The 11,544-nt window shown below is 34.3% G+C and overlaps 2 protein-coding genes across 2 annotated transcripts; one reads left to right on the plus strand and one right to left on the minus strand.

Moving 5' to 3' along the window:
* Positions 1-3,471: 3,471 nt before the first annotated feature.
* Positions 3,472-5,821, plus strand: LOC131601971 (pectinesterase/pectinesterase inhibitor PPE8B-like). Its single transcript, XM_058873911.1, has 3 exons — positions 3,472-3,857; positions 4,199-4,723; positions 4,812-5,821. The coding sequence occupies exons 1-3, from the start codon at positions 3,548-3,550 to the stop codon at positions 5,489-5,491; spliced, it is 1,515 nt and encodes a 504-aa protein (XP_058729894.1). The 5' UTR covers positions 3,472-3,547; the 3' UTR covers positions 5,492-5,821.
* A 372-nt stretch (positions 5,822-6,193) lies between these two features.
* LOC131601981 (pectinesterase/pectinesterase inhibitor PPE8B-like) lies at positions 6,194-9,797 on the minus strand. Its single transcript, XM_058873923.1, has 4 exons — positions 9,421-9,797; positions 8,788-9,126; positions 7,589-7,771; positions 6,194-7,018 (listed from the first exon to the last, which is right to left on the minus strand). Exons 1-4 carry the CDS (start codon positions 9,731-9,733, stop codon positions 6,345-6,347), a joined length of 1,509 nt encoding a protein of 502 aa, XP_058729906.1. The 5' UTR covers positions 9,734-9,797; the 3' UTR covers positions 6,194-6,344.
* Between the last annotated feature and the right edge of the window lie 1,747 nt (positions 9,798-11,544).

Genomic DNA, 11,544 nt, shown 5'->3' on the forward strand with positions numbered 1-11,544 from the left:
AATCCAAATGGTGAGCATTGGAAGACCATCACAAAAATTTTCGATTATCTTTTAAAAATTAAAATTTTAACCTCCACCATGGTAGGTTTCCTACCATATTAGAAGGATATACCAATATGAGTTGGATATCGAGTGTTGGAGATCTTAAATTTACAAGTAAGTGGATATTTACACTAGTTGGGGGTGAGATTTCTTGGAAGAGCAAGAAACAAACATAAATCACTCTCTTGACCATGAAGCCATAGTGTGTGGATCTCGCTTCCATTGGTCAAGAAGTTAAATGCTTGAAGGACCTTTTGTTGGAAGTTCCATTGGCTAAAGACAATGTTTTAAAGGTGTTAACACAATGTGATAGTCAAGAAAATTTAGCAAGAGAATTCAGATAAGTGTAAAATGAAAAGTCTGGGCACTGAGGCCTTAGACATTATTTCGTGAGAAAATTGATTAAATATGTAATCATTTCACTCGTATATATATATATATATATATATATATATATATATATATATATATATATATATGATCGATCTATAATTTGGCTGATCTGTTTACTAAGTTACCTGCCAGAGACTTGGTAAAGAAAACCTTAAGAGGTATGGGGTTGAAACTCCTTGAATAAGAGTTCCAACAGCGGCGGCAACACAATCTGAAGTTAGTAAATTTTAACCTAAGATTCAATGCATAACAACAAGTCGTTGATTTGGATGTTTGTGCAACATTCTGTAACAATGTTGACTATTACATATTGAGAGTTTAGTTTTCAAGAAACTCTTAATGAAGTTCTATATCGAGGATGTGTATCTCAAGAAATAGATACAATTGAAACTTCACCTATATGAATTCCGAGATGGTGTCATCTTAAAGTGAGAGTTGAAGTTTCTCTCATGAAAAATTCATGAAAACAAGAAAATCATATGGCCATAAATAGTGTTAGGCGAGATAGGTAGGCGAGAACCTTTAAAGAGTATGTGTATGGTAACGGCAGTCTGATCACATGACATAACTGTTCAAAGCATAGCTACCTAACGTTCCGATTAGGCTTTGCACTGTCTTTACTGAGGTTAAGTTCAAGTCGAAAGATACATAACTGTATTAACACTTTTTTATTTTCTATATTCTGAAATTGGACTTGTCATTAGAACAAGTGGGGGATTGTTGTAAATGAGGACTTTTTATCCACAATTTTATTCAATGCATGTGTAAGAGTTTTGCACTTTCTTTCTTAGATAGAAAGTGTGCAAAATCTAAGATCTTAAAAATCAAGGGACTAAAATTTAAGATGAAATTATTTAGAGGAATTATTTTTGGAAGCAAATTTTTTGGAGGATTAAATCAAAATTTTAAGATACTTGAGTAACAAATATTTTTAACCTTTAATATTATATTAAATATTTATTTTAGCGAATAAAATTTAATGTTAAATGTATTTTTAATTCATATAAAATTAGATATTATTTACTTTTAGTCTTTTAAAAAATTTCTTTAAGGAATCATTCTCATTCTATTTGTGGTCTACACTTTTTTGTCATGCCTTCTACTTCCTCTATAGTTTTGTTTCAGTACAAAAAATCTTAAGATTGTGGATGTTACAAACCTCTCTAAATTTAGATTTCCTTCATGTTGATCTTTCTCTTCTTTTTCTCATTCACCATGTTTTTATCAAAGAAAAGACTATTTTATCAAAGGCGGTAACCAATTCTTATTTTTTTTTTCAAACATTAACAAAACACACAGTGATAAGAAAACACCAATCCAACACTCTACAAAAACTCACATGAAAAACATAGTTTCTAGATTCTCTATACCTTCATGGATCACATCCCATTTTCCCTCTTATAGCTATACAGCTAAAATCCTTCATGTCTATGATAAAATCAATATTTTACACAGAGTTTCAATTAAATGGATTTGATTCAACCTCTTTCGATATTGCCTGCAACATGTTCGATGAAATGTTTGAGTTAACTGTTGATGTGAATAAGTGTTCGTGTTTAGTGCATCTACAGATGTAGCTGATGTTCATTACGTATTAAATTGTGAGTCCATCTCGGTTTCTGTCAAAGCATGAACTCATTATATTCGATACATTAGCCAACGAGTTTAACAAGGTTCTAATGAACTAAATCCCCTAGAAATTTTACCTCCTCCGGTCATATGATCCAAACTAAAATCATGATTAGAGAGATAGTGTGCAGGAAAGAATCTTGTGTTGTGTTATTCTCTTCACAAGTTTTTGGCGATGTTGCCGGAGACACCTTATCGGCAAAGTCGAAGGTTTGCTACTATGTTGACTCTTATTAAAGAGAATGCAAAAAAAAAAAAGATCTCATTACTAGCCTATGATTATAGTGACACATTTATTTCAGGCTTTCTGGTTAGAGATTAGCATGTGTTTCCTGCACAGGTATGTAGAAGAAAATACAAGACATAAGTGGAAAATGCTTCTGTAAAGGAAGAAGGAATTCTTATATCTATTGTAAGTTGACTAGAACTACATGCAAACACAAGCAGTAATGTTTACAATATCAAAATGTTCTTGTAATCTAACACACATGTGCTGCAACCATAGTGAAGATGTTTTGAAGATGTAGGAGGTGTTTGGATTCACGTTTGGAATGCTAAACTTAAGTTTGGAATGCTTTCTGCCTTGAAAATACAGAAGCTAGGATTCCTAGCTTTTGGTAAAGGCATGTTTGGAGTCATTTTTGACGCGGAAACAAACACACTAGTAATTTTTTGATTAATTAAGAAGGTTTGTAACCCCATAATCTCATCCGTTTTTTTAGTCAAATAAACTGTTGGCTTTAAGGGACGTGTCATGCAACGTGGCGTGCCACGTTACTTCTTTTAGAGGAAGTAGATGGTAGGCGGAATTTTTTTAAAGGACTAAAACTGAAAATGCCATAACTTTAGAAGGATTCGAAACGTATTTAATTCTAAATTTAATATTACATACTTATTGTTGAGACTAATTATAATTAATATAAATCAATCTTAGATGGACTTCTAAACCAAAGAAACAAAATCAAATCTAAAATGACATATATTTACAAAAATCAATGACTGAAACCAAAAAACTACCCATTTATATATTTATGTACAGACAACTACATATTTAAACCTACTCTCTGTATTCCACATACCTATGCAAGTTGGTCATAAAAATTCAATGAGTAACTTCATCTGTTACTATAAATAAACATCTAAACCAAACTCATAGAAATAGAATAACATCTACAAAAATCAAATTTTTGGTTTTTACCTCATTTTTCTTGAGTTCACACCACTATGATGAATTCTTCCAAAATTTTGCTACAATGATGAACTACTTTAAATTGTACCATATCATCTCCATTTCCTTTTTTACTCACTTTATTCTTCACACATATATTGCAAGAATTAAGTGCAAGAATTAGTAAACAATTTTCACTTCTCATTTTTCACTATAAATAATCAAAACATCTCATAACTCTTATTAGCCTCTCTAAAATAAAACCATATTTTTAGTGACACTATCATAGTGTCTGTAATAATTCAAAGTTCTAAAATGGCTCTCTGTCTCAAAAAACAACCATTTACAATAGCCACATTCATCTTCTTCTTCCTCCTACTATCTCTCCCACACTTCACTGCTTCTCCCAATGATTTATCCTGTCTCAAAGTTTCTCCCAACAATTTCACCAACTCTGCTGAAGAAGTTGTCACCAATATTCAACAAGTCACCCCCATTTTGTCACACTTCACAAGTGCTTTCGGACAATCTCGTCTCTTAAACGCCGTTTTCGATTGCATGAATTTACTTGACGGGTCTGTAGACCAACTTGAGTGGATTATTTCCGCCACTCAGAATCCCATAGGTATTAATAATATTAATATCTAAAAAAACATTGATACGGAGATACGGACACAGACACGAACACGTTACACAACACTCACTGATACAATGATACAAGTAGACATAAAAGTTTATTCAATCACTTTCTATTTTTAAAATTGTTTCTGTTGGATTATGAGACAAGCATAGAGATCTTCACATTGGGCTTTGCTACCATCTCAACTCAACAATTACATGTATCTATGTATAATTATCACTGTCGTGACTCGTGCTACGTGTCTGTGTCAGTTCAATGTTATCACATTCTCTATTTTTTGTATTCTTTCTTATGTTATCATTGTAGCTAAATGTTTTGTTTTACAGGGAAGGATAACAGTACTGGAAATCTAAGCTCTGATCTAAGAACATGGCTTAGCGCTGTCCTTGTGAATCAAGACACATGTATAGAAGGATTACAAGGTACAAATGTGATGGATCTTCTATCTACTGATCTTTATCGTGTAATGTCCTCAGTGAAGAATCTTCTTGATAAAGTAATTCCCATCAACGATCAACTCGCAACTGCTACCAGTTCGGATCAATTTCCTTCATGGATAATAGACAACGACATGAAGCTGTTGCAGGCAAACGAAACTACTGCAGATGCTGTTGTGGCTGCGGATGGAAGTGGGAATTACAGTAATGTAACGGATGCGGTAAATGCAGCACCTGAACTCAATATGAAAAGATATGTTATATATGTGAAGAAAGGTGTTTATATTGAGAATGTAGAGATTGATAAGAAGAAATGGAATATTATGATAATCGGTGAAGGTATGGACACGACTGTTATCTCTGGTGATTGGAATTATGCCGATGGTTCGACTACTTTTGGATCAGCTACCTTTGGTATGATTACATTAACACCCATTTCAGTATTACTGTTAATTTCTCTTTTGCCCTTTTTCACTCTTTCTTTATGCATGGGCATGTGCAGCTGTAAATGGTAGAGGGTTCATAGCACGCGACATTTCATTTCAAAACACCGCAGGTCCTGAAAAGGAGCCAGCAGTGGCATTAAGATCAGACTCTGACCTCTCTGTATTTTATCGGTGTGGGATATTCGGTTATCAAGATAGCCTATACCCCCACAGCATGCGTCAATTCTACAGAGAATGCACAATCGCTGGTACCGTGGATTTCATCTTTGGATATGCCACCGCCATGTTCCAGAAATGTCAAATAATAGCCAAGCAAGGGATGCCAACACAAAAGAACACTGTCGCTGCTCATGGAAGGATGGACCCAAACCAACCAACTGGTTTCTCCTTCCAATTTTGCAACATTTCAGCAGAGAATGATACTGTCCCAACATACCTTGGTAGACCCTGGAAGAATTTTTCAAGGACAGTTTTCATGCAATCCTACATGAGTAACGCGATAAGACCAGAGGGGTGGTTAGAGTGGAACGGAAGTTTTGCTTTGGACACATTGTACTATGGTGAATACATGAACTCTGGACCGGGATCTGGGCTAGCTAACAGAGTGAAATGGCCGGGTTACCATGTGTTCAATGACTCGAGCGATGCTAATAACTATACCGTGGCTCAGTTTATTGAGGGGGATCTCTGGTTATCCTCCACTGGTGTTAATTACACTGCTGGTTTGACAGTGTAAAGAGTAGTAATTCATAATGCATGAAACAAAATCTAGGTAAATGGGTTACTGTTAACCCCAGTTAATTAGTACCTGATTATTAGATATTTTCAGATATTTTATTTTGAGCAAGATCTATGATATGCTTTTGTATGCATGTTTATTTTAAAATCTTTCTTTTCTATAACACGAATTTGGCAAATTTTAATTTATGAAAGGAGTTTGTTTGTTTAGTAGGCGTTGATGGCATGTTAGCAAATCACTGCATAGCAAATTCACCAGTTGTATCTTATTCCAAATTTCTATTTATACATGACCGTCTTCGTTTCCCTTAATGTATATGCTTATTAGATTAGTATGTAATTTCGGTACTGATTTTCACTTATTTTTGTAATTGTTTCATGTATTTTGAGATTCATTTGGTATCCTTTTCGTCTTCCCCTTTGTTGCCTTTCTACTTGTTGTCTTCCTGAATATCTTTTGACATAATTGTAGGATGGACGCAAGATTCGTGTTGGTGGCGGCACTTTTCAAACGACCCTAGAGGATCAACGTGAGCTGGCTAAGAGGATCAATGTGACTGTGCACATAGTAGTCAGAGTCCTTAGGATAACCGTGAAATAAGTTACAATCTTCTAATTCATTTTGATTTTACTTCTATTGTACTTTCATGCTCAAATTGCAATTGTAAATTTTACACATAAAGTGTACATGTAGATGTATTGTAGTTAGATCAGAACAACTATGTAGCTTTGGTTTTACTTGGATATTTCATTATTTGATGTTGCTATGTGAAAATATCTAATAATCAGTTACTAATTAATTGGGGTTAACAGTAACCCATTTACAAAGATTTTGTTTGATGCATTTTGAATTACAAACCAGCAGTGTAATTAACACCAGTGGAGGGTAACCAAAGATTGCCTTCAATAAATTGAGCCACGGTGTACTTATTAGCATCGCTCGAGTCATTGAACACATGGTAACCCGGCCATTTCACTCTGTTAGCTAGCTCAGCCCCCGGTCCAGAGTTATTGTATTCACCATAGTACAATGTGTCAAAAGCAAAAGTTTCATTCCACTCTAACCACCCTTCTGGTCTTATCGCGTTACTCATGTGTGATTGCATGAAGATTGTCCGCGAAAAATTCTTCCAGGGTCTACCAAGGTATGTTGGGATGGTTTCATTCTCGGCTGAAATGTTGCAAAATTGGAAGGAGAAACCGGTTGGTTGGCCTGGGTCTTGTCGTCCTTGAGCGGTAACGGTGTTCTTTTGATCAGGCTTCCCTTGCTTGGCTATTATTTGACAATTCTGGAACACGGCCGTGGCATCTCCAAAGATGAAATCCACAGTACCAGTGATTGTGCACTCTCTGTAGAATTGACGCATGCTGTGGGGATATAGGCTATCTTGATAACCGAATATCCCACACCGATAAAATACAGAGAGGTCAGAGTCTGATCTTAATGCCACTGCTTGGTGCTTCTCTGGACCTGCGGTGTTTATAAATGAAATGTCGCGTGCTATGAATCCTCTACCCTTTACAGCTGCATATGCCCATGATGAAGAAGAAAATGAAAATGAAGTTATGAGAAAATGAATGCAACTGACCTTGACTCCAAAAGCAATTACTATTATTGGTGAAAGCAAAATAAGTTTCTTAATAAAAAGGCCATGTAAAATTTCCAGTTTTTCATTATACTACAATAGTCAATAAATATTTTACAATTTATTAAAATATTTCTGTACAAAAAAAATGTCTGTAAAATATTGCTGTCACTGATTTGTTCCTTTTCCACATTTTATTACCTTTAGCTGTTAAACCATACTCTTGTTTATATCCTTCTTTAAACATGGAACAAAATGTTCTATCACAACCTAAAGGTATGAAGTACATCCCGGAAACGACAACGACACTAAAACGGAGATATAGATACAAATTTGAAAAAAAATAAAAAAATAAAAAATAAAATATAATTATGCTGATGTCCGACACAGACACAGACACACCTTTTTCAAAGGAACTTTTCAAATTTCACCTTATTTGATGCTCTTCTCCCTTATTATCATTTTCAAGACTATAAGAAAGAAGAAAAAAGGCGAAAGAGAAATCATACCAAAGGTAGCTGATCCGAAAGTCTTCCAACCATCCACACAACTCCGATTACCGGAGATAAAAGTCGTGTTCATACCTTCACCTATCATCATAATATTCCATTTCTTCTTATCAATCCCAACATTCTCAACATAAACACCTTTTTTCACATATATAACATATCTTTTCATGTTGAGTTCAGGTGCTGCCTTTATGGGTGTGCATGGATCAATAACCAAACCAAATTGAACCATATATATGGTTTGGTTTGGATCTTAAAACCATTTCTTTAAAACTGGTTTATTTTTTTAAAACCGGTTTACATGTGGATCGGTTCAGTTCTAAACCAGTTTTTTTAAAAAAAACCAGTTTTTAAAAAAAACCAGTTTAAAACCGGTTTCTTTTAAAACTAGTTTTTTATTTTCTTTAAAAAACCAGTTTTATAAAAACCCAATTTTAAAAAAAGTTTAATATAAAAAACTTAATTTTAAAACCAGCTTTTTTTAAAAAACCAATTTTGTATCAGAAAATTGTTTTTATTTTCTTTAACCAGCCTATTTATTTTACCTAATTTATCTCAAAAAATGGTGTTTAAATATTGGAGGATATAATAAAACAGTGTAATATTTCAACTAATTTTCTTCTCTCATCACACAGTGATTTATTTCAATTAACCGCCTCTCTATCTCTCAAAATTTGATGAGAGTATAATCAAACATATGATTAATTAACTACACATTAACTTCATTCTATATATAAACATGAAATAACAGTATAGTAAATATTTGGCAGCATTCTATTCTATGTATAAAAATGATATAACAGTATAAAAATATTTGACAGCATTCTATATATAAAAATGATATAGCAGTATAAAAATATTTGACAATTAATATATGATCATCATGCTTATATAAAAATGATATAGCAGTATAAAAATATTTGACAATTAATATATGATCATCATGCTTAAGCGTGTGATATGTAATGTAGAAATACACTTAATACCAAGAAAGAAATCAAGCATATAAATTTAATACATAATAAAATTTGGGTATCCAATAACTAAACCAAATTATTATTTTGGGTACCGGTTTATATTTGGATAACAAAATGGATACCCAATTTTATATTTTAGTATTTGGATTGGGTTTTAAAAAGTGGAATAATTTGGATACTAATTTGGTTAAGGATAACCGGTTTTTTTGCACACCCCTAGGCCTGCCTTTACCGCATCCGTTACATTACTGTAATTCCCACTTCCATCCGCAGCCACAACAGCATCTGCAGTAGTTTCGTTTGCCTGCAACAGCTTCATGTCCTCGTCTTTCATCCACAAGGGATATTGATCCGAACTGGTAGAGGTTGTGTGTTGATCATTGGGAATTACTTTATCAAGAAGACTCATCACCAAAGACATTACACCATAAAGATCAGTGGAGACAAGACCCATTACATTTGTACCTTGTAATCCTTCTATACACGTGTCTTGATTCACAAGAACAGCGCTCAGCCATGTTCTAAGATCGGAGCTTAGATTTCCAGTACCGTTATCCTTCCCTGTGCAACAAAACATTTAGCTACAAAAAATAGAGGATGTAATAACATTAATTTGATATAGACACTTAGCATGACACTAATACTAATACATAGTCATAAGTAATTCTTGAGTTGAGAGGTAGCAAAGCCTAATGTAAAGATCTCTAAGCTCGTATTATAATCGAACAGTAACAATTTTAAAAATAGAAAGTGATTGAATAAACTCATATGTCTACTTGTTGTATTAGTGTCAATATTGTGTAATGTGTCTGGTGTCTGTATCTGTGTTAATGTTTTTTTAGATATTATTAGTACCTCTGGGATTCTCAGTGGCGGAAATAATCCAGTCAAGTTGGTCTGCAGACATGTCAAGTAAATCAAGGCAATCGGAAACAGCATTTAAGAGATGAGATTGTCCGAAAGCGCCTGTAAAGCGTGATAAAATGGAGGTAACTTGTTGAAGATTGGTGATAACTTCTTTGGCAGAGTTAGTGAAACTGATAGGAGAAACTTTCAGACATGATAAATCATTGGGAGAAGCAGAAGCAATGAAGTGTGGGAGAGAGAGTAGGAGGAAGAAGAAGATGAATGTGGCAATGCTGAATGGTTTTTTGAAAGAGAGAGCCATTTTTAGAACTTAGAATTACTACAGACACTATGTAAGTGTCACTATTTTTGAGAGGCTAATAAGAATTGTGAGATGTTGAGATTATTTATAGTGCAAAATGAGAAGTAAAAATTGTTTAATTTCTGAAAAACACTTTTATTATTTAAAATATATGGTAATTGATAATTATTAAAGATATACTAAATTGTATGAGAGAATCTTCAATGTTTCTTACAATAAATGTGTGAAGATTAAAGTGAGGTAAAAAGGAAATGGAGTGAGCAATAATGTAAATAATTACGTACATTTGAATTTTCAAAGTAGTTCACCTTATTTGTAGCAAAATTTTGGAATAATTCATAATAGTGGTGTGAACTCAAGAAAAATGAAGTAAAAACCAAAATTTGATTATAGAAGATGTTATTCTATTTCCCTGAGTTTGATTTAGATTGTAAACTATGGTTTATTTATAGTAACACATGAAGTTACTCATTGAATTTTTATGACCAACTTGCATTGGTATGGTGGAATACAGAGAGTTGGTTTAAATATGTATTTGTCCATATATGAATATATAAAGAAAATTTCTTTGCCCAACCTCCCTACCTTCTAGTCCACCTCTGGTGAAAACCCCATACTACCCCTGACTTCGGAAATGCATTTTCGAAAATGCAAGAAAAAAGTATTTTCGGAGATACATCTCCGAAAACGCCTTTTTTCTTGAAAAAATTGTCTTATTTCGGAAGTTCATTTCCGAAAACAGTATTTCGGAAGTTCATTTCCGAAATGCTGCGCGTTATGCAGATTTATCAAAACACTCCCCCTCCCCCATTCATTTACCCTAACTCAAATAAAAAACAAGCAAAGGCGAAAATTTGTGCAAACACACTTCCAAGGCTGCATCAAGGCTCCAATCACATTGCTATACAACATTCAAAAGCCCACAAATCATTCAATTTGTAAGTTTTAAATTTGTTAGATTCATTATTCAAATGCATGTTATTTAGGGTTTCAATTGCATAAATGATATATGGACTGGTTGTTAGTAGTATTTAGGTTGTTTAGAAGCTTTTTGAATTGGTTTTATGTTTGATTTTGGGGTCTGCCATGGAAGTTGCAGAAAACTCCATCGCAGGGGTGTTTCGGAAGTTCATTTTCGAAAACACCTCCATCCCAGTTTTCGGAAATGAACTTCCGAATTGTATCAGAAGTTCAAATTTTTTAGTTTTTTTTATTTTGTCTCGCATATTAATCGATTTCAATTGTTTACAGGAATATGTCAGACAACCAACCAGCACGCATCAGATAGGGTAGGGAGACCCAGACTGCGTCGGCTAGAGAGGGTAGGGAGTGTCCGTTTTAATTTGCAAGTACTTTATTTTTAACGCCTTTGTTTATTGTGCCTGTTTCTTTGAAGTTTGTGTGCATGCGTTCTGACTTCTTTGACGGCGTGTCGCTGGTTTCCAACGTCTTTGTTCTTTAATGAGTTGTCTGTTTCCCAAACGTTTTTGTCCCCTTTCTTCTTTTATAAAAGGAGGTCTCATGGACCTTTCTTCTTCATTTTTACGCAGGAATGGGTGGCGCTAAGGGAAGAAAGGGTTCTTCAACCTCGTGCTCTCGCGGAGTGAAGGAGGTGAAGGAGGTGAAGGAGTAGAAGAAGGTTTTGACTGGTTCTGCTTCTCGTCCCCTGGGGGTCCATGGCTCGGACGTGCAGGCTCATTCTTCAGGCGTGAGAGTCATGATCAACGCTGATGGTTCTGAGACTGAGTGGGATGAGGATTGGTATAATTATCTTCATTCGGAGGAGTTCGCTCGTCGGGCAGAATAACGTG

The sequence above is a fragment of the Vicia villosa genome, linkage group LG1 (genome assembly GCF_029867415.1).
Source record: "Vicia villosa cultivar HV-30 ecotype Madison, WI linkage group LG1, Vvil1.0, whole genome shotgun sequence".
Lineage (NCBI taxonomy): Eukaryota > Viridiplantae > Streptophyta > Magnoliopsida > Fabales > Fabaceae > Vicia > Vicia villosa.